General features: G+C 48.8%; 2 protein-coding genes across 16 annotated transcripts in view; one reads left to right on the top strand and one right to left on the bottom strand.

The window, feature by feature from the left end:
- Positions 1-127: 127 nt before the first annotated feature.
- RUSC1 (RUN and SH3 domain containing 1) lies at positions 128-9,112 on the top strand. Of its 10 annotated transcripts, none has more exons than XM_036922417.2 (10): positions 128-216; positions 873-2,324; positions 2,599-3,015; positions 4,035-4,133; positions 4,299-4,375; positions 4,490-4,848; positions 5,022-5,068; positions 5,709-6,237; positions 6,800-6,928; positions 8,271-9,112. In XM_036922417.2, the coding sequence occupies exons 2-10, from the start codon at positions 959-961 to the stop codon at positions 8,560-8,562; spliced, it is 3,315 nt and encodes a 1,104-aa protein (XP_036778312.2). In that variant the 5' UTR covers positions 128-216; positions 873-958; the 3' UTR covers positions 8,563-9,112. The 10 variants fall into 10 exon arrangements, with proteins under 10 accessions (XP_036778312.2, XP_057351011.1, XP_057351013.1 ...); XM_057495028.1 differs by lacking the exon at positions 128-216 and having other exon boundaries at positions 680-2,324; positions 4,490-4,664; positions 4,743-4,848; positions 8,394-9,112; XM_057495026.1 differs by lacking the exon at positions 128-216 and having other exon boundaries at positions 785-2,324; positions 4,490-4,664; positions 4,743-4,848.
- Positions 9,113-11,338: 2,226 nt separating this feature from the next.
- The window catches only part of ASH1L (ASH1 like histone lysine methyltransferase), a 223,029-nt gene continuing 211,888 nt past the window's right edge, over positions 11,339-22,479 (bottom strand). For 5 of the 6 annotated variants that reach the window (XM_036922448.2, XM_036922447.2, XM_057495015.1 and 2 more), the window contains 11 exons: positions 22,078-22,132; positions 21,863-21,995; positions 20,567-20,815; positions 19,640-19,726; positions 18,635-18,725; positions 18,063-18,201; positions 17,779-17,951; positions 16,595-16,761; positions 15,395-15,435; positions 14,148-14,449; positions 11,339-13,797 (listed from right to left, as the gene is read on the bottom strand). In XM_036922448.2, coding sequence (XP_036778343.2) covers positions 13,706-13,797; positions 14,148-14,449; positions 15,395-15,435; positions 16,595-16,761; positions 17,779-17,951; positions 18,063-18,201; positions 18,635-18,725; positions 19,640-19,726; positions 20,567-20,815; positions 21,863-21,995; positions 22,078-22,132 — 1,529 coding nt within the window. In that variant the 3' untranslated portion in view covers positions 11,339-13,705. The remainder of the gene's footprint in view (positions 13,798-14,147; positions 14,450-15,394; positions 15,436-16,594; positions 16,762-17,778; positions 17,952-18,062; positions 18,202-18,634; positions 18,726-19,639; positions 19,727-20,566; positions 20,816-21,862; positions 21,996-22,077; positions 22,133-22,479) is intronic. The other variant, XM_057495016.1, reaches the window with a different exon arrangement.

Below are 22,479 nucleotides of genomic sequence, written 5' to 3'. Positions count from 1 at the left end.
ACACAGGCAAGACGTCAAGCGCTGGAGGCTGGGTTTCAGCCACGCCACGCCCATGCGCGAAGGGGCGCGGCTGCGCAGCGCCGGCGGTTGTCCTGGCGCCCCTCCCCTCCAGTCTGCGGGCCGGGCTGGACCGCGGGAGCCGCGGAGGAGCCCGACGCCGGGAGCGCTTGCAGGACTCCGGTGAGGAGAGCTCAGCCTGTAGGCGTGCATAGACAGGTGGGGCCTGCGGGACGGGGCAGGAGAGGGGAGCGGTGCAAATGAATAGAGAAGGGGTGGGGTGGTGGCTGGATCATAGAGACAAGTGCAGAGAATGGACTGACGCGTCAGTGTTCTGAGCCGGGTGAAGGCGCACCGCGGATGTCTGCTGGAGCCCGATGGGGTCTGTGCGGGCCGGCCTCTGGAGTTGACATACTGACGGCTGCTCTGTCCTCTCCCCCACGCCCTCCCTTTCTTGCTTTAACCAGCCAGACGCGCCTCCCTCACTCGATTTCCGAGCATCTGGGCGGGGCCTCCTTTGGCTCTTTCTCCTGGAAGAGAGGGTAGGCTGCGGGGCAGGGCCAGATTGCAGCAGAGAGGACCCGGGGGTCCATTCTGAGCCCCATCCTTTTTCAAGCCCCCGCATCTCCAAGGGGATTCAGAGCGCAGCCGCATTCTCTGACCCTCCCCGCCCTATTCCCGGGGGGCTACATTCGACTGCACCTGCAAACACTGCAGTGGAAACTAAAGGCCAGTCACTGGTCATTTGAATCTCATTTAAATATTGTCCAAAGCAGCCGGCGCCTTTCCAGGCAAGCTCCAGCCGTCTGTCACCTCGGTGTCCTTCCAGCAGCCCGCGCCCTCACTGGCTGGGTTTCACCATCCCCGTCTTCTAGGTCTGCATCTGCGGTTGCCAGGTAGGCGTATGTGAGAGGGCCGATCCTCCTGATCCTCTGGAGGCCATCCCGTCGCTGCCAACACCATGCTGTCCCCTCAGAGGGCTTTACTCTGCAACCTCAACCACATCCACCTCCAGCATGTTTCTCTGGGCCTGCATTTGTCCCGCCGTCCTGAGCTACGAGAGGGGCCTTTGAGCACGTCTCCTCCCCCAGGGGACACCGGGGGCAAAGACAGCAGGCGTCCCTGCAGCGGGACCTTAGTGGACGCCAATTCCAACAGCCCCGCCGTGCCCTGCCGATGCTGCCAGGAGCACGGGTCAGGCCTAGAAAACCGACAGGACCCAGCACAGGAGGAAGAGGGGGCTGCCTCTCCCTCGGATCCAGGCTGCTCCTCCTCCCTCAGCTCCTGCTCAGACCTTAGCCCCGATGAGTCCCCCATCTCAGTCTACTCTCGGGACCTCCCTGGCAACGAGGATGTCCACCCTCAGCCCAGCATCATCCCCCTGGAGCAGGGCTCCCCACTCGCTTCCGCAGGCCCTGGCACCTGCTCCCCGGACAGCTTCTGTTGCTCTCCCGATTCCTGTTCTGGAGATTCCTCCACACCCGGCCCGGGCCTGGACTCCAACTGCAACGCCCTGACCACCTGCCAGGACCTCCCTTCCCCAGGGCTAGAGGAAGAGGAGGAGGGTGGGGAGCAGAGCCTCCCTACCTCCGAGCTCCCAGAGGCGGATGAGGAGAAAACCGACGCTGGGAAAAACGAACCCAGTTGGAAAATTAACCCCATTTGGAAAATTGACACAGAGAAAACTGAAGCTGCCTGGAAAATCACTGAGAACAATAACTCTGGTTTGAAAACCAATGGGAATCCTAACTCTAGCTGGGAATCTGAACCTGCAAAATTCGACTCCGGTTGGAAAACCAACACAGGAATAAGTGATTCTGGCTCGAAAACAGATGCAGGGAAAACTGATGGGGGATGGAGAAGTGACGTCAGCGAGGAGCCGGTGCCCCACCGGACAATCACGTCCTTCCACGAGCTGGCTCAGAAGCGCAAGCGGGGCCCGGGGCTGCCCCTCGTGCAGCAGGCCAAGAAAGACCGCAGTGACTGGCTCATAGTTTTCTCTCCCGACACCGAGCTGCCACCGACCGGGTCGCTGGGCGGCTCTCCGGCGCCCGCCCGGGAAGTCACCACCTTCAAGGACCTCCGGGCCCGAATCCGGGCCCCGCCCCCGCCAGTCCCTCCCCGAGAACCCCCCGCTGGCTGGGCCTTGGTTCCACCCCGGCCTCCACCCCCACCCGTCCCTCCCCGGAGGAAGAAGAACCGTTCTGGGCTGCAGCCCATAGCGGAGGGGCAGCCCGAGGAGGGCAGGGCGGGTAGCCCCGCGGCTGGCGAGGAGGCCACGGCCACGAAGGAGCCGGAAGAGCCCGGCACGCAGGCCAGTCTTGAGGGTAAGAGGCCGCAGGAGGCAGCGGGAGGAGGGCTGGGCTTCGGCCTGCCCACGCCTCCCAGGCGTCCGACCCCGCCCCCTGTCGCCCCTCCATTCTGTGTCACCTGTCCTCCCCGTCCTCTACTAGGGAGCGCTCAGGGAAAGGGAAACTGGGTGGGCCACTGGGTTACGGGACTAACTCTTTGCCCCCTCTTTCTCCCGCCCCTCCTTGCCTGGCTGCCCATCCCGCTGCCCTCCTTTCCCTCCGCACCTGCCCCCGCCAATCCCGCCTGCAGCCAGTCCCCCACTCCTGCTCCCTCGGCCCCTGGTTTTCCGGTTCTCGGCCGACGGGCGCCCCCTGTTGGAGGGAGGGGGCGCGGGTGCAGCTGGGTCTCTGCTCCTAGCGAGGCCTCTGGCCGGCTGGCCCGGCGCCGGGCTGCGGCTGCTGGGGGCGCCGAGTCCCCCAGAGGAGCAGCTGCTGCCTGTTCGCTTGTCCCCGGTTGGAGCCTATTCGCCTCCGGCTCGGGGGGCCCTGCCCTGCCTGGCCAGCCCTGAGCTGGCACTGCTGCTGTCCCCGCTGTTTCCCAGAAGTAGCACCTTCCCTGCCGCGGCTCCCCCACCCCGCCAGGTACCCGCCCCCCTGCTGCCACCGCCACCTCTTCCGCCGAAGGCCCCTCGCTGGACCAGGAGCCCACCGCCTCCGCCCAGGCTACGTAAGACGGACCGGGCAAGCCCCACGGGCCACGCCCCCGGCGAGGCCGCCCCGCCCACCCAAAGCCCCACCCATCCTCCCCTGGACCTCCGCTTTAGTTTTCTCCGGGCTGTTTTCCCTGCCCTTCATCCCGGGCGGGTTCCCGGCAGGGTCTTTGGTGCTGGGGACTCTGGTTCGGCTGGCCGAGGTGGGGGACGGTTCCTGCTCTCCCCGTTGCGCGGCGCTGCCCCTCTCCCTCGGGGCCCCGGAGTCGTGGGCGCAGGCTCATCTGGCTCTAAACTCAGTTTAAGGGGGATCCCAGCAAGTCCATTTTTAGGACCTCGGGTCACATCCTGTGGAATTCCCTGGCCGGTGCAGTTCGAACCTGACCCCACCTTGCTCGGGGAGGGTGGAGGTGAAGCGCCCAGAGCTCACCGGCGAAGGAGGTTCTGGTCACGCTTTCCCCACGAGGCCAGCCCCACGCGGTCCGCAGTCCCTCCGCGTGGATGCTGGCGCGGGACCGGGGTTTCCCTTTCCGGGCGCCTTCCAGCCTCCCAGTTTTGGGGTCTCTTTCCCCTCCGTTTCTTCCCCCCGTTCCCGTCTGTGTGTGTTTCCATTGGTCCAGGCTCCCCACGTGCTCTCGGGGCTCCGCGGGCGGGACGCGGGACCGGGGCGGGCTCACGGCTGCCCCTCCCGTCTCTCGCCCGGTGATCTCCCGCCCTGCAGGCCCCTGCCGGGAGGGCGGGAGGTGAGCCTCGCTTCCCGCCCCGGGACTTCCGGGACCGAGGAGGTGGGAGCCCAGAGCTGGGTCCTGAGGGAGGGAACCGGAGACGGGGAAGGGGGCAGAGGGAAGGTGAGTGCTGGGATGTCACTCCCGGGGCCCAGGTCGAGCCGCCCCGGGCTCCACGCAGCCCTGCGCCCCTTTCCCAAGACTTCAGGGGTAGGGACGCTGCAGACCCGCAGGAGATGACCTGTGCGGAAGCCCGGAGTCCTCGGGGTAACCCTTGGTAAGTGTCACCGCTTTCTTCTTCCTAACCCCAGTCCGTAGTTCCTGGTCGTTCGCCGGTGTCCCCGGGGCCCAGCGGCTGTGGATGGCAGAAGCCCAGAGTGGGACTGGCCAGCTGCAGGAGCAGAAAAAAGGTAGGACACGCTGACTCCTGACCCCTGGCTTCTGAATCAACGGCCCCTTACTTAGGCCCTCCCTTCTTAGGGTCAAATGGCGTAAACTGGTCTCTCCCAGTCTCCTAGGGTTGCCCAGGGAGGGAGAAGGGGTCTTGATGCTTCTTCCTTCCTGCCGCCTCCCAGGTCTCCTGATAGCCGTCAGCGCCTCAGTGGATAAAATCATCTCGCACTTTGGGGCCGCGCGGAACTTGGTTCAGAAGGTGAAGGTGTCCGGGCGGGGTTTGGGTCCGAGGAGGTGAATGTAGCGCTGAGGACTTGGAGGCCGGGAGGGGGTTGGGGTATATCTGGACCTGTGCCCCTTGCGCTGCCTCCAGAACCAGCTGGGTGATAGCCGACTGAGCCCAGATGTGGGGCACCTGGTGCTGACCACCCTCTGCCCAGCTCTCCACGCCCTGGTGGCCGACGGGCTGAAGCCTTTCCGGAAGGACCTCATCACTGGGCAGCGCAGGAGCAGCCCCTGGAGCGTGGTGGAGGCATCCGTGAAGCCAGGTGAAGGCCGAGAGTGTGGGACCGCCGCGCTGCGACCCGGCAGGGCTGGGGCCTGGCTGACGGCACCCATGTCCTCAGGCTCCAGCACTCGATCCCTTGGCACCCTGTACAGCCAGGTCAGCCGCCTGGCTCCCCTGAGCAGCAGCCGCAGCCGCTTCCACGCCTTCATCCTGGGCCTCCTCAAGTGAGTGGCCTTCTTCCTGGCACCTCTCCCAAGGCCTGGGGACTACAGGCTTGTTATGGGTGGGACACAGAGTGGTGCCTCCTGTCCCCTCTTCCAGCCTCATCTCCCACCCCCACCCAGAGGCCCTGGAGTCCTCCTTCTCCCTGAACTTGTGTCCCCGCCTTCCTCCGCAGCACTAAGCAGTTGGAGCAGTGGTTTTCCAGTCTGCAGGAAGATGCAGGTGAGAGTCTCAAGTGGGAGAGGATGGGGTTGCTAGGCTGTGAGGAGGTGGGGAAAGGGATCTCTTCCCACTGACACCAGAGTGAACTTAATCCCGAGCTCCATCTTATTACTCTTCTACCTAAAGCTCCTTTCGGGAGCCCCATTGCCAGTAGGAGGAAAGACCCAAATCCTCACCCTAACACCCAAAGGCTTGGTTATCTGGCCTCAGCCTTCTTCCCCTGCCGGGGTCTGGGGCTTCCTCTGGTCCTGCAGCCCATCCTTCCTGCCCCAGGCCCCACTTTTGCTGTCCCTCAACCTAGAACAGGCCTCCCTGCTCTTCCCGCCCCCTCATTATCTTTTGTTCATCCTTTGGGTCCTTCTTCCCTGAGGCCCCACCCCCACCCGCACTTCCCCGTGACCCTCCTTTCTGTTAGATATTTGTCATCTCTTGTTCTGATGGGTGTCTCCCTCTCTAGGCCATGGTCCCACATAGGCAGTGATATGTCACCCTGTACCCCACCGTGGCCCCCGCTCTCTCTGCCCTAGTGCTTGGCATAGAATGAGGCTGGGGAGGATGTTTGCTGACTGGTGGGCTGATACAGGGAGGCCTTGGGGACGAGGCCCAGGACAGGGGCTGACTTCAGTCTGCTCTTTGCCAGGCCTGCTGTCCCTCCTGTACTTGCCCACTGGATTCTTCTCCCTGGCCCGGGGAGGCTGTCCCTCCCTGTCCACGGAGCTGCTGCTCCTGCTACAGCCGTTGTCGGTGCTCACCTTCCACCTGGACCTGCTCTTTGAGGCCCACCACCTGCCCCTGGGCCCGCCGCAGGCTCCTGCCCCCGCAGGCTCGCCCCCAGCCCTGCAGCAGACTGTGCAAGCTGTGCTGCACTGGGGGGGCCGGCTAGCCCAGAGCCTTCGGGGGGCTTCTGGGGAGACTGCTCCTGGTGCATCAGCCCCCTCAAGCCTTCCCGCGCCAGGCAGCTGGTGGGAGCAGCTGACCCAGGCCTCCCGGGTCTATGCCTCCGGGGGCACCGAGGGCTTCCGATCCAGGCATCAGGGCATGGCAGCCGAGGGCGCACAGGAGAGATCCCTGCCCACAGAAGCCGCGCCAGGCAGAGGCTTGTGGCTGGGGAGGCTGTTTGGAGTGCCTGGGGGCCTCACAGAAACTGAGAGTGGAGCCCCCAAGTCCAGGTAAGGGGTATCTGGCCCTCTCTGTGACCTCTGACCCCCCTCTCTGAGCCCTGAGTCACCACAATTTGAAACTGTAGTGATCCTTCAGGAGAGAGGTTGGCAGTCTGTTTCTATAGCCATGAGCTAAAAATGGTTACATTCTTAAGTGGTTAATTAAGTTTTAATTGTTATGTAAGTACCTACAGAAGTCCATTTTGCCTCTTGGCCCTTAAAGCCAAAAGTATTTACTATCTGACCCTTTAAGAAAAATGAAAAAATGGGCTGACCCCTGTGCTGGGTGGCCCTGTAATGGCTGTAGGTGCTCTGGTGACCCTCGGGGTCTGCCTGCTGGTCCTCTAAGTCCCTTTGTGACTTTTGGTGGTGTAGGGCTTGGCTGTCACCTGCCTAGTCGCCCTAAAGGTACTTGTGTGCTGTACTTGCCACTCTGCCCTCAGCAGTGACCAACTCTTGACCTCTTTTGAGCCACATCAGGCCCCTTAGCCTTTTCCTCCAAAGTCCTGGGTTCCTGGGTTCTTTTTCTGGTGGCAGAGTGACCTCTGTGACCGTGTGTCCTTTCCTCCAGGAGGCCATCCAGCTGGCTGCCCCCGACCATGAGTGTGTTGGCGCTAGTGAAGCGGGGGACAGCTCCCGAGACTCCCTCGCCTCCTGAGGAGCTTGAGGCCTCAGCACCCAGCCCAGCACAGACCCACAGGTTAGGAGGATGGGGAGAGTGCACTGGTGTGTGTGCGCGCATTTCTGTCCTCGGAAGGGGTGGGAGGTAAAGGGCCTGGGCTTGGAAAGCCAGACAGTGCTTCGTTGCATTGCATCTTTGCTGTTCATTATTGGTGTGACACTAATTAATCTGAGCCTTAGTTGCTTGCTTTGTGAAAAGGTAATTTATACGTTTGTTATGGTTATTGTGAGGACCAAACATAATTTTATAGAAGCATTGTTAGTGGTAACTTTTATTACTGTATGTATGCACGCATTTGCCCATGTGTCTCACTGAGGGACCGTGCTTCCCTTTGGGTGGGGCCTTCTAATTTGACACCAGGGGCAGCTTTTACTTTGGGGTCTGGCTTCCTTTGGGCTCTCTCAGTCCACTGAGTTAGGCTTTCTTGGTTTTTCATTTGTTCAGCAATGTTTTTCAAGTACTTATTATGTGCCAAGCATGATGCTAGGGAAGGGAAGGGAGTGCCAGGGATGCAAGTGAGACAGAAGCTAACATATCAGAGTCACTGCCATCAGGAGCTTGTGGTTGGGGAGATGCCAGTGAAGAAATGAGCAGTTACAGCTCCGTATAGCAAAGACTCTAGCAAAGGAAGACTGAGTCCTTGGGGCCATATGGACAGATTTGGGCCTTGGGGAAGGCGCAATGATAGTGTGGGGTGTGCAACCTGGCAGAAGGAACAGAATGCAAAGGCGGAGAGGCCCATGTGGTAAGTGAGGAACTGTGGGTATGATTGGTTGTGGCTGAAGCGGACGGTGCTGGTGGCTCTGGTGGGGAGGCTGGGGGTTTCATTAGGCCAGTTAAGGAACCTGGACTTTCCTCTGAGGCAGTGGGAGCCACTAAAGGGTCTTAAGCCTGAGAATGATAAGCTTGTGTTTTAGAAGGATCTCTGACTGCTGTGTGTAGTAGTGCAGCGGGGGAGGGAAGCCAAGAGAGATTCTGGGAGACCAGTCAGATTAAATGAGGAGGTCCAGAGAGGATAGAGGCCTAAACTAGGCTGGTGGCAGTGGAGTTGAAGGGTAAGACAGAGGAAATAAGGGGATATAGAAACACCAAGCAAGTTTTGGTGACTGACTGGATGTGAGGGAGACAACTGTGGGTTTGGCCAAGAGCAACAGGGTGGAGGGTGGTGCTTTTTACCACTGTAGGGGACACAGAGGAGGGACTGGTTGGGAGGGTTAAGATGAGTCCTTCAGTTTGCAAATGTTGAATTGGAAGCACCAGAGAAGTGCAAATCTTGTCCAAGAACTGAGGAGTGGGTGTAGAGCTCGGGAGGGGCTGAGCCAACATGCTGATTGATGGTCTTTTCCGACATCTCTTCCAGAGCTGCGTCAGCATTCACTGAGCTGAATCAAGAGATATTCTGCACAGTGGGAAGGGGAAGCCCGGGGACAGCCAGGCGCCCCCACCTCACTTCATCGCAGCATCTCCCTCTGGTCCCCCACAGGGCAGTCCGGGCTCTCTGTGACCACGCTGCTGCGGCCCCTGACCAGCTGAGCTTCCGGCATGGGGAAGTGCTGCGTGTCATCGCTACCGTGGATGAGGACTGGCTGCGCTGTGGGCGGGGTGGCGTGGAGGGGCTCGTGCCTGTGGGGTATACCTCTCTTGTTCTCTAGGCCTAGGACTTGTTCCTTCCTGCGTCAGTCTCTCCCTAACGTCACCTGGGAATAGAATGGCCTGCGAACACTAACCCATGTAGACTGATCATCCCAGAAGCATTTTCTCTGTCTGCAAAGTGACACTTTCCTCCCACATCCATTTCTAATATGTTAAATAAATTTTCCTTTTTCCCTCCCATACCCATCTGCAAGTTGAAATCTGCTCTTCCAAATATATGAAAAGGAATTCCCCTCCATGCAATCTCTTTCCTGTTTGCATAAGGGAACATCTCCCTTCCTAACTGAAAAATGGCTATCTAGCCCCCCCGCCACCTTCTTCATCTGTAAGTGGACTGTGCCAGTACAGTATATGCCTCAGTTCCCAAGACAAGAAGGGCCTCTGGTATCCTTCCTGTGTGGAACCTTCTCCCACTCCCCGACCCTGTGTTGCCTGTATTTATTATGTATTCATGCTGCACTAGGTGCTGAAGTCTGGACACCCCTGGTGGGTGGGCCTGTGCTGTTGGGTCTGCCTCCTTCTTTGTCCCAATAAAGTGTGGGAGTTGAATGTGTGTGTCACTATTGGTTTCAGTACAAGGGCTGTGGTGGGGGGTAGGGAGGGAGGCTTTCTTAGGGGAAGCCCAAGACAGATGCTTCCTTCCTAGGCCAGGTTCGGTTCTCATCGTTCATGAGGAATGGAGAAGTGGCCCCTTATTGGTGCCTGAATCTCCAACGTGCCCTCTATTCAGAGACTTGATTGCTTTGTTTTGTGAGACTGGTATGGTAGAAGCCTGAGTGAACATGGGAGAGTACGGAAGACTTAAGATGCCCCTTGGAACTGTGCTCATTAGATTCACAGGAGGCGATGATGGGAGGGATTACAAAGCTGTAAGGTGTGACACATTTTTTTTCTATTTACTACCTCCATTCTTCAGTGATGTCATTTCAGACAGCATAGTAATGTGACATTTATTACTTTGTTGGGAGTTAGTTTCCTTTCAGTCTCTTGAAATGAGAATAGCTAAGATGCTCTTGAGCTTTGAGGATAGGGTTGGAAATCAGTAAAGATGACTGCCTAGAGGAAAATCACAAGGTTAGAAGACTAGAAAGTTGTAATTATAACCAGGCAACAGGAAAGTTAGGGGAAGCTGAGAGCTTATGAGGTGGAACAGGAAAGAAATCTGGAAGTTATCCTTCATCTTTGAGAACTTGGTTGAGGACAGTGGGCTGGTGATAGGAGGGGGCTTGGGGAAATAATCTCGGATCCAAAGCTTTGGAAATACTTGGGAGCAGGGTTGGCTGGATTCATGTCTTGTACTTTTGCCATATCCTATGACTTACTATTCCCCGTATCTGGCCAATTCATGTTATTCATCTCTTTCTGGCTTTAATTTCCCTTCTGTGTTTGGCTGCCCTCTCAATATTAGACCTCAGTTTGCATTTCAGGTGTTTTCTACAGTGATGTTTCTCAAACTGGATTCTGAAAGCTTCTGGGAATTTTAGATACAGCCTTAGGAGTCTGAGTACTCAAGTTTGTGAGTCTTCTTTAATTGCAAATATCTACTGCAAAAGAAGTTTTATGTTTGAAGTCACAAAACAGTAGATATGAAGACAACAATTTGACTTTGTCACCAGTGATTCTCAAAGTAAGGTCCGCAGAGTACTCTTGAGGGGCTCATGTTTTCTAAAGCTTCAGAAATTTTATAATGATACAGAGCTTTCATTTCCCATGATTCAACCTGCCGTCCCCCGATTCCTACCCCATGTATTGCTTTTATAGTGTGTAATCCTGGTAACTGGGAAGGGTCCTGGAACAATACTATTAATTCATTAGAGCCTAATGGTTCTTGTGCCTGTGCAAATGGTAACAGAGTAGTGGAACCTCTTTGCAGAATATCATGAAACAGGCCAAATATTGATAGGAAATTTAGTTTTGTACTATTATTATCTAGAACAGCTGTAGTAGGTAACAGAGATGGAGAGACTATTATGTAACAATGGGTGAACCCCAAACCTTCACAGTAGAGACCTAGCTCTTGCAGTCAACTGTCTTGATGCTTCTGAGCAATTGCATTCTAACTGAACTCAAAGCCTAAATGAGACATTTAACCCTTGTCTGGGGCAAAATTTTGTTAGGTCTTTCAATTGTTGGCAGGAGTGGATTTATATTCCTTAGTGGGTCACACTTTGGCTATTTCTGACACTTTTCTATTTGCAGATGAACATAAAGATTTTGGAGCTCTGGCTCCAACACTAGTTACTTAGGTGATCTCTGGCAAGTTACTTAAACTTCCTGAGCTTCAGTTTTTGCTTCTAGAAAATGGGGGTAATAACTACAGAGAGCTATATGGGGATTAACTAGTGTATGATCTTGGGCAAGTTACTTAACCTCTCTGTTGCTTCAGTTTTCTCACCTAAAAGGGCTGCTGTGAAGATTAAGTAAATAAATGAATACATGTAAACTGCTTACAATGGAAATGGCCTAAAACACGTGGCCTAAAGTTATCACTGCCAGTCTTGGAGGTTGTTAATGAGTATTAGATGATGCATATGTGTGCAAGGGACACAGAAGTATAGATGATGATCATGTTGACTGCTGGGGCTGAGTCCAGACCAAAATGATTCCAGTACTGCGGAAATGGCTTTATCCAATAGTCAACAGTGGTGAGTGTGCCCACGTGGTTTTAAATGATACTGATGTGGTTTTAAAAAGCTCTCTTTGGAAACAGGATGGAGAAGATCCTGGAAAATAAATGGGAGGATAGGAAAGAAAAAAATAGCAAACTCACCACTCTGTAGTTAGGAAAAGTTTTTTCCATTTAATACTAGACTTTCAAGGATTGAGATGCAAGCTTTTTATGCAATTACATCCAATGTTAAAATTGGTAATACATAATTTACAAAGATTAACATCAAAACAATCATCTATTTAGATATGCTTTTGTAAAAAGGAAATATATTAGCAGCATTTATATTTTCCGCAATCACACAGCCTACAGACATGCAGACTAACTCTGTATCTATTTGCAGTGATGTAGTGCTTTGCCCCGCATTTCAAACACCAAAACCCGCCTGGCAGCTAGGGGGTTCTTTTTATTTCGTTATTATAAAATAACTGAAAAATAAAAAAAGGCATTAATTTCTACACCAGTAAGAAAAAACAAGTTTTTGCACTTACCTAACATTTGATTGTCTAAAAAACATTTCAGTTTTTAGTCTTTCAACAAAAGAAAGATAAAATGACAGAGCGTAGTGTCTTTTGCTTCTGTTCTCGCATTTTACAAAGTATTTTCTTTTTTGTCTTTTTAAAAATTTTAGTGTTTAACACTATGAAAGGAAATATTTAATTTTAATCTCTTTCTTGTCATTTTCCTGCTTTTGACTAAAAGGAGACCCCCAAAGTGCCCCTATTCCCACCTCCCCCCCCACCCAACTCCCTGCAATGAAAACCAAAGAAACCGCTCAAACGGGCGTGGACATGCGATTTTCCCAGCTCCACACGTGAGTATCTTATACCCAGCTCTTGTAGTAATGTACAGTGCTTCTCTACAGTAAGAAAATACTCCAAACTATTTTCTTCATTCTTTTTTTTCTTTAATAAAATATTTATTCTGCTTTTTCTCTGCTCAAGGGGACCTTTGGCATCCCCTGTCTCTTTTGTTTTTTTTCCTCAAGATTGACACAGAAAGGAGAAGAAAAAAAGATTCAATGGAATGGAAGGTGGTCAATGTTTCTACACCTAAACAAGTCAGAGCGTCGTCATCTTAAGGGGAAATGTACAATTAGGACAGCATTGGTCCAATATTAGAAAAAAGTAATGGGGACATGTTTACTATTGTATTGCTTACTAATCACGCAGCAGATATATATATATATATATATATATATATATACATACATACATATATATATATACACACACAACTTGGCACATTTAAAAACCATCTTTTTTCTTATAAGAACATCTAGAACATATATGCATATGTATGTCTGAAAAGACAACAAAGCAAAGCTTCTTAAATTTTACTTTTAAAGAGACAGTATTGTCTGGTAACTTCTGGTCAAGAATGGGAAGGTGGGAGACACCCTGGCTATCCCTCCCGATGACAAAGTCGTCAGGCTGGTGGAGGACAGGTGGGGTAGGGGTGGGGAGAACACACTGTCTCTTTAAGACATGGACATTGAAAACTGTACAGTTAAGAAAACAAGAGTAGTGTTTTTAATTGATAATCTACATTCACAACAAATACTCTGATAGGTGAATACTGCTCAACAGTTTATGTAGTGACTTCTGTTGTGGGAGGAGGTTTAGAGTTCATTGTTATGTAGGTTTAAATGATTTTGAAATGAATCTCCATTCGCACAGCACAGCAGACACACAAGAACCACAGCACATAAACAGCACATGTGCTGGCGGGGGCCTGGCCTTCTCGTAAGAAAAAAATACGTTCGTAGGTTACAAAGGTTAAAACGAAATTAATTACAGTAAGTACTGTGCCCATCGAACCCCATGGGGGCCTTCCCTATTCCATGATTCCATTTTGGGGAGTAGATGTAGGGAGTGGGGCAGCAATTACAAGTGCTTTGAGTTGTCAGCTCACGCTTTCCTTTGACATGGGCAAGAAAGGAGAAACTTTCCCAGTCAGGGATTTGGAAAGAGGCTCCAGCTACTGTTTCAGTTTTAGGTCTCTGGGGTAGCTCTTGGAGCCTGTGGAGAACAGATGGGGCAGGGGTAGGGATCTGGGCCCTCTCCCTTTGGATTTGGAGTTATACCTGGGTTTGGAAGCAGCTTCTTTGCAGTGCCTGTGGGATCAGAGGACGACACAGAAAAACCCAAGCTGGCAGGAGGGGCAAGTGCTGTAAAGTACCAAAAGGCTCTGGTCATCACTAATGTGCTCTGCCCTCCTCCCTCCATTATTAACCCTCAGGGTGAAGCAATGGAGAGGAAAACAAGTTGTTTAACTTGTTTAACTGCTTATAGACAGATCCCCTTCCTCTTCCTCTCCACTAGCTCCAAGGTTTGTTAAGTACCTAGTGTCAACGACATGGCCCCATTCCCCTGCTGGATGGACCCTTCCCACTCGTCTAGAAGCAGAGAACAAGAGGCAGGACTCTTAACTCCACTGGATCCCAGATGCTTGAGGTTCTCAATCTCTGAGGTTCACTTCCGAAAGCTGTTTTCTGGGATAAACAAAGTACGCCTTCGCAGTTTTCTGCCTGATCCTTCCTCCAACAAGTAGGTCACATCGATGGCTGAAAACAGAACCAAGGAGGCTCATCAAATATCTCCCTCCGTCCCTCCTTACGCCAGATCTGAGCTCTAAGGAGATCACAGGAGTTCAATGACTCCTTTTCTGACCTATAAGCAATTTAGGTCTTCTTCCAGCCCTAGATAAAAGAAGTTGTTCTCTAGGGAGGGGATCCTCTCCTGCCCACAATTCTAATCCCAAGACATAACTAAACGTCGGCCCATGAAAAGACTACATTGTTTTCTTAGAATACCTTCCATTCTGCGCAAGTAATTAGAAGTTGTTCTTTTTCATTCCCTTTTTACTAATTTCCTATTTATCTTAAATCCTAGATATGAACCTCATTCTTCTTACCATTTTTTCCAGGGATTTTTTCAAGGAGATTAAGCAAGATTTGGTTGAGTCGTTCCCGTTGGTTATGCCGCCGTTCCTCGGGGGTACAGGCTGGCTGGGGTTCTTGACTATTTTCTTCTGCTTTCTTTTCACCCTCACTGACTTCAGCAGTGGCCCCCTCCTGTTCTGGCTCCTCCAGGTTGGGCATCTCATTGGCTGCTTGCTCCTGACTGGCCAGAACCTCTTCAATCAAGGGCAGAGCATCATCCTCCTGGCCCAGGTCTTTTAGGGGTGGCTTTGAGCGCTCAGACTTCCAGGACGACCTGCCAGAAGGACATGTGAATTCAGAGTGAGGCTGCCCAGGGCATTTGGGAAGGGAAGGGGGATGGAGGGAGAGACCTCGTGATGGCTTGAGATTCTGAGTCTGTTAAAGCCTTGGCTCAACAGGTAAGGAACTTGGCTCGGGGTCTTCACTTCAATATTATTTGAAGAAATCACTACCTTTCTCTGAAATTTAATTTCTATTTGTGAACTTCAATTTAACTTCTTTCTTTCAGGAATCCAACGAATCCATAGAAAATACCAGAGCCGGTAAAACTGCATAGATGGTTCTGATTGCTTCGTGAGAAGAGAAGTATGGCACAACCTTGTGATACACCAACTGCCCAACTACAGTTAAGTCATTAAATGGAGTTTTTACTTTTCCTGAATCTCTTTCCACATTTATTATCTAGTATTTTTTCCCTTATGGCAAGCTATTGATGTAAGCAAAGCAGTTATGCTGCCATTTAGCAGAAAAGGAAGTTGAAGAAAAGCCTTCAGGGCTTTTCTCTTCTCATGTACAACACAAGGACAAATAAAGATTACGTACCCAAACTGCTCAGCTAAAACTGTGCACTTCTAGCTACTTCTGTTCCTTGATGGAGGTCCCAAGAGCTGATACACCTTGGGGTAATGGGGAGAGCTTACAGAAATCTACAAGAGAGACTCTTCTGAATCTGTCCAGAGCTCTGTTCCAAATCCTCTTCTCCTTCTCTACCTCTAATATTTGCAAATCTCCCTTCCTGCCCCAACTAAGGCTCCATAATGAGACCACACCCACTGAAGTCCGGGTTCTTCTATATTACTGTTGGCATTATACTGGGCTACTCTGTCGGGGAATCTCTGATCCTAGGGAGTGGGGCCGAGTGGGTGGGTGGGTGGTTGTTCTCTTGCTCCATCGAGTTGTTGGTCAATCCCTCAGGCTCCTCACATCCATAGGGACTCACCGCCCTCCGTTCCTCTTGTAGTTGTCTGGGACATAATGAGGCTGCAGAGAAGAGAAGGGAGTGGTAAGTATATTGTAGAAGCTGGCAAAGCTGGATCAGATGATCTGGGGCCAACTCAGGGTAGGGAGATAGGAAGATAAGGAGATAAAAGAAGAAAAAATAGGGTCAAAGTCCTCACAAGCTGGGTGACTGTCTTAAGGTCAGAGTTCAGTACTTCTATGAATCTGTAGGCCACAGTGTTTTTCAGTGGAGCGTTTTTGTAAGCCAAGAATAACAGCAGAAGAGATAGGCTCAAAATTCTCTTTGCCTCCTCCCAACTTTTAAGTAGTTATGGTTGGGGTTTCAAAGCTAATCAGTCATCTGCTGACTGAGCAAGCAAGACAGAAGAAGTCTAGATGCAAGGCAGGGATTGGTGATGGGCAGAGAGAATGTAAAATAGTGCTTGGAGAATTCCAAAAATAATAATAAGGAAAATAGGGAAATAAAAGGTTTGCTTTCTTGGTTAGACCATTTCTAAGCATTCCAGGATGACAGCCATAAATTTTGACAGGTGCAGTAAAAGACTCAAGGATGAGGAGCTAGTCCAGGGTTTCATTATAACATACACATGGATAAATGATCAGAACCTTTATGGATGATGAATAGCACAAAATAAATTGAGCACAAAAAACAATTTCAAAGAAAATACATAGGAAAAAGGCTGAAAATGAAAATGTTAATAATGATTATTTTCTGGGTGGTGGGATAATACACAATTTTTTCTTTTTAATGCTTCTGTTACTTTTCAAACTTTACATAATGATGATGTCTTATGTTTTAAATCTAGTGATAAAAAGAAAAAGCACTGACGGTTCTGCTATTCTTTCTTCTTGCTTCTTAAAATCATGAGTGTGAAAAACAAAACAAAAGCTACAATAGGGACTCAAGGGCAAAGTCTGTAAAGTGGTGAGAGGAAAAGAGGAAAACCTGACTAAATGGGGAACTGAAATCAACAATTTCTTGAGACACAGCCCACGTGAAGAAATGCAAAATGAGTGTATTTATGCTGCTCAAACATCCAGACAGGGAGGGAGATTCCCACAGTTTGGGATGGACACAGGATGAAGCAGCAGCGAGCCACTTCAAGATTCTTACTCTGTGAATTCCATGTGTGAACTAGACTGTCTTGACACACAGAGTTAAGAGACACAGGAGACTTACTGAGAAATCTCTCTTGGGAGTGAGCTTCTTGGGGAAGTGATCAAAGGCATAGGGTTTGGTGCAGACAGGGTAGCGGTTCCGGTGGATCTTGTAGAACAGGTGTGCTGACTTGTCAAGCCGATAATCACAGATGTACACATCTTGTTCCTTCACTCCTTTGGGTCTCCCTACGAATCCAAGCAATGTTAAAGAACCCTTGAAATTCCAATCTTTCACCTAAGCAGCCTGGACACCACCACTCACCACTGGGGATTCAGTTAGACCCCTGAGAGGGAAACGTTGTAGCTATTTTGAGAGGCAGCACAACTAAACATTTTATGATTGCAGAAGAAAGGGGTTCCCAGACAGATGTTGAAAAGGAGAAAATGAGAAAGGGAATCTCAGAGTCAAAGGGCATACAGGATGGAAAGAAACCAGAAATGTAGATTACCTGAATGCTGCAAGGATTTTTAAGAGGACATTTTGAGGGAAAAACAGAGCAGATTAGGGGAAGTTATGAGAAAACAATGTTATAAGGAATGAGGGAAGCACATTCGGACATGAACACTTTATAACAGCCGGATGGAGGAGTCATCCACAGGCTCCACATAGTTGGCTTCTGAGTGGGATATACATTCTTCTGGACTATTCTGTTCTGATACTAAGAGAAAGAGCTAGGCAACTGAACTAGGCTTATAATGACAGCTAACATACACTGAGCTTTTACTGTGAGCCCAAAACTGGGCTAAGTGCTTTTGTAGATTATATCATTTAATGTACCCAAAAACTCTCTAAAATAGGCAACCAACCCCTATTTTCAATAGGTTAAGCAACTAACCCACAGGCATATAGGTAAAAAGTGGCAGAGTTGGAATGTGAAATTATATGGTCAAACTTGATGGCCTACATTGTTAACCATGAAGCTTATAAAACTACTACATTTGTTTATTTGTTTGTTTAATATATATAGTTGATGATGGCCTTAAGGATTTTGTAAATGGGTGTATGAAGGAATATACCTTCCCACATTTAGAGAGTATCAAGCACTACATAAAAGAAAGCGAAAGAGGAAGTATAGCTCTCTGAAGCTTCATAGCTAGCCTTGGACGATCTTTTATCAGATGGAGACGTAAGAATGAAGGGGCGATTATAGTTCAATGAAGATAGGATATGAGGTAATTTCTTAAGTTGCCCAGATCACTTACCTTTACAATATGTATAAAGGTCCAATACACAGCAAGTCCCCACTACAGCCTCCAAAGGAATGATCTCATAGAGGGGCACCCGAAAGAGTTCATTGTGATAGAACCGACGCGATGGAGAGTGGTGGGTTTCATGGGGACGGAAATAATGATGACCAAAGGCAAACCGTTCTTCTCTGAAAAAAGAAAAGGTAGAGGTTTAATCAATCAGTAAGATTCTAGTGACTATTCAGCTCCACGCTTGTGGGGCGCAGCTGCAAGAAAAGAGAGAGAACCTCAACACATACTTTTCATTCTTCCACAGCTTCTCGATGCGGAAGATGTCAAGTTTATCTCGATTAATGTGAGATAACAGTCGATAGGACTGACGGACTGGGTGGCCATCAGGTGTGCGCCGACTATCCCTCATCAGATACACACAGTCACCTAAGAAGGCACAGAACACGGGAGAAGGTCAAAATGATTCCTGTATGAATTCTGGTAGGCATTCACTGGTCTGTCCAAGGTCTACATAGAAAGAACTTAAAATCTAGAAAAATAAATGAAGAGAGCTACAACCAGCAGTCTAATGGTGATGATAATCAATTCTAGACTATGAGAATGACACAGGGAGGTCTTCTATTTCTCAGAATCCTGTATGCCTTTCCCACTCTTAAAATTAGCTTTATATCACCCACCCAGGTCTCTCCAAATTGGTTTTATGTGGTAGAGGGGGAATGTATATAAGCCTAAGGAAAAGAGGACATAAAAACCTATATTCTATTGCTACTGAACCAGAGACAATTATGCAGCCAGCAGACACCTTCTACTATTCAGAAAGGTCAGCTTTGACAAATAAGGTCAGCTTCTGTGTACGCACCCTGACGAAGCAGCAAGTCATCTCGGAGCAAACAGATGAAGTAGACACAGCCAGGTTGGGCATAATGGGGCCGAGGGATCATGGGTACCTCCTGATAAGAGCAGAAAGTCGATGGATAAGGATGAGGACGACTATATCCATCCTACTGATCTCTATTCAAGAGGAAAAGAACTAAAACCTAGAAGATGTACTGTTTAGTCATTTTAATACTCCACAGATATAAAGAAAGATGAAAGCAACTGGAGTTGTTAAACTTGGAAAAGTGACAGGAGAGGACAAAACTGACAGGTAAAGTATCCCAAACTATTCTGAGACACACTAATTGTGTGGTTCCTCTGTGCTACCTAGGGGGGCATCCGAAACTGTGTGAAGGGGGTTTTACATCGTCACATGACTCGGGGAGGCTACCAGCATTTAGTGCCCAAGGGCCAGGGAAGCCAACACTCTGCAGTGCAGCCCTCACAAAAAGAATTGTCTGTTCAAAATGACAACAGCACCACTGGTAAGAAATAATGCCTAAATACCTCCATTCATAGAGGTTACTACCTAACATGGCAGAGCCAAGACAAAACCCAGTTAATAACCTGGGCAAGTCACTCAAAGCACCGTGTCTCTGGAAAGCGGGCCTGAGACTAACCTTTGTTGACTCTGAGTCCAGGGCTCTTTTCCCTCAAACACTGTGTAACATAAATGATATTTAGAGTATTCAAGTTCTGGACTTTACAAGTTACTTTTTTTATGGATAGTTGATAGTATTTGTGAAAACAATAGTTTCATATAGTTCCATTCCTTCCATAGATTTCTAAGTATTTTATTTTTCCTTTGATCACATTCCTGAGAAAAGCAAGAGCAGAATTATCACCCACAGTGAAAAGTGCATGAAACTGAGGCCTAGAGGTTAGGTAACTTGTCAAAGGACATCAGTGCATTGGAAGCAGGGCAGAAGAGATACCATGTGCTAAATGTCCTACTTTCAGATCAGAGTATTATCAGAAGGCTGCTTACTCTGTCCACAGGTCTTGGGTCACACTGCTCACAAAGGTAGTGCTCCACATCTGAGTTCACTCCCATACAGTCACAGTGCTGCCACACCTGCAGGGAAAAGTGTGGGGGCATGGGGGGATGGGACAGGACTCAGACCTACTGAGAAAAGTTCTGAGGGCTAGGAATAAAAAGACTAGCAACAGGACAGGATAAAGTAAGGCAGGAACTAAGGGGATAAGTGGGTGAGTGAGAAATTAATGATAATGATAAAGTGGGAAAGAGAATAAGGACTTATCTGAACACAAGTATATAGGCTGGTTTATAATACATAGATCAAGGCAAATAAAATGGGGAGATGGATAGAGAACAGGAGGGTTAATGAATACAGTAACAAACTATTACTAAGTAACACACATCAATGATATGGCTTTTGTGAAAGGCAATAAATGTTTTTACTTACCCTTATTTAATTATATCCTCCCAATAACCCTATGTGTTATTCATAGCTCCAATTTCCAACTGAGGTAGCAAGAACAAGTCAGATATATCAAATGGGAACACTATCAAGGCTCAAATCCAGGCCTTGACTCCTTTATCAGGAGCTCTATACATCACACTCCATCTGTGGTAATGCTATATAGAGTGTAGAACTGCCAATGTTTTTCAAGTACTGTCCTAAATATTAGTATTCTTCTTGATCTAGATTATGTGAGAAGTGTGTAGTGGAAAGTGGAAAAGACAGGAGGAAGAAGAGCTAAGATACAATGAAAGAGTGAGATAGAAAAGGAGAAAGACAATATGGTGAAAAGTGAGGGATAACAGAAACCAAGGCAAAATTAAAGTTTGTAAAAAGCCCGCCAAGTCAAGCCAAGAGGCATGGGTTGCTTCTTTGGATATGGTCACTGTACTCATCAAGACTAGGCTTCTGCTTCCTCTCCTGACCCTCACCATGCACTTATCACACTGGATCATGAGGCCTTCGTCCTTGTAGAGGCCACAGATGCAGCGGATAACATCGTCGTCCTTCTCATGCCCACTCTCCTTCTCGGAGACTGAGGTCTCACTGCTGTCTGCCTCACTTGCTGTCTCTCCCACAATCTCATCAATTTGGGCTGATGCCTCGTGCCGGGCGTTGTAATAGGCCTTTCGTAGGCGGCAGACATTTCTCCCAACTGGGGATTTACGCCCGTAGTACTTCTGGAGAAAGCAGAAGAAAAAATATCATGTTTGGTCTTCTCAATATGGCTTAAAAATATACCTGAAGAGGTAGCAGGATTTTTCTTTATCTTCTCCCATTTTGGTTAACAGATTTTTAATACCATCAAATTTAGTGGACACAACTTTAATTGAACTAAGATGAATTAAAATTAGAACTGCATTGTTATTTTTCCATTTGCTCTACTGATCTGTCATTCAACTCCTGTCATAGGCCTTACTGTCTACTAGATCAAATACACAGTGAGCAACTGAATATGAATTAATACTGCAAACACAGTATTGTGGAGAAGCGTCTCACTTACCTTTATTTCACAGATATTAAGAACAGTTACAAGGCTTAAATATATATGAAAGCCAGGTTTCAGTAGAAAGCATGGTACGATGCAAGATTGCTCTAACTCTCCTACTTGTCTGTTTTCCTCTCTCATGTCCTCAGCCTTAGACCTCAACCCTTCCTTCTTCTAGCAGCCTCTTTAGTCCTTTAACACCTCTCCAAGGTGTTCAAAATCCCAGTACGTACATCTGCTCTTCTATGTACCATTCAGTATTCCATCTTCTCCTTTAAATCAGCTCAAGGTTACCCTCTCCTCAATGAGCTTCAGCTATTATACAAAGTATTTGCATAATATCCCTCAATTCCATCTTGTTCACCAATACGTATTTCTGTGTATTTCACATGTACTTGTGGTCTTGAGGAAAGAAACTATAGATATGACTTAAAATGTAGTAAAATGACTGTATTATGTAAACATAAAGATTCAATACTAAATCAGGTTTTTACAAAAATTGCTTTTTGGGGGAGAATGATTTAATCTTTCAATCTGATTATATCAATGTCTTTCTTATACAAGATTGTACAATATTTAGTATACCATAACCAGCACCCTAAGGGTACTCAATATGAATTGTTGCCTTTCTTAGCCAGAGATATGAAGTTGATAGAAGAGGGTAAAAATCTTAAACTACCAGAATAGTTCTCTTCAGAACAAACTTCTTAAATCTGTGTTTGAAGTCAGTGAAAAATACCTCAGCATTCCGGAAGACCTTGAGCATGTCAGCATCAAAAGCCTCCACTGTCTTATAATAACCAATGAGGATCTGCTTCTCTATGGTGGCAAGATCTAGGGGATCGGAGATCTTCTCATAATAATCAGCATTCCTAGAACATAAAGCCAGGGTGTCAGCCTGGTGCACTTAATACTTTTCTAAAACTCAGATGATTCCCACACAAGTGAACTTACTTTTTCTTTGGGGGGAGGTTCAAAAGTGGTGCTGCCAGCGCTTGTCGGGAAGAATCTGCAAAAGAATGCAAAGTTTAGCAGAAGGACCATAAGATACAAGGGAAGCAAATATTAACTCCTAACTGACAAGTAGAATCTACCAGATGAAAAGTTAGGAAAAAACTCTTAAGGTTTTTTGAGGCCTGACTGAAAAATGAAAGGATCTTTCAGAAATGTGGGTAAAGGCAAGGATCAGAAAGAAGATACTTTCAGTAGTACCCAGAATATGAAACGTAACATATGTATGTTTGAAATGTAACATAATGTTGGTTGGGTATAGAGAAGAACTTTCTGTGAATGAGATATGGGAACTTAATGGATATCTAGGCTGCTTAAGGCAAATTCCTGCTCAACAAATCTTAT

The sequence above is a fragment of the Manis pentadactyla genome, chromosome 19 (assembly GCF_030020395.1).
Source record: "Manis pentadactyla isolate mManPen7 chromosome 19, mManPen7.hap1, whole genome shotgun sequence".
Classification (NCBI taxonomy): Eukaryota; Metazoa; Chordata; class Mammalia; order Pholidota; family Manidae; genus Manis; species Manis pentadactyla.
The sequence above is the reverse complement of the archived record's forward strand: the minus strand, read 5'-3'. Positions and strand labels throughout refer to the sequence as shown.

Excerpts from the sequence above, each read along its gene's own strand:
- RUSC1 (XM_036922417.2), top strand. The coding sequence starts at position 959 with ATGCTGTCCCCTCAGAGGGCTTTACTCTGCAACCTCAACCACATCCAC. Across the intron at positions 5,069-5,708 it reads CAGTCTGCAGGAAGATGCAG|GCCTGCTGTCCCTCCTGTAC; the intron begins GTGAGAGTCTCA and ends GCTCTTTGCCAG. Across the intron at positions 6,238-6,799 it reads AGTGGAGCCCCCAAGTCCAG|GAGGCCATCCAGCTGGCTGC; the intron begins GTAAGGGGTATC and ends CCTTTCCTCCAG.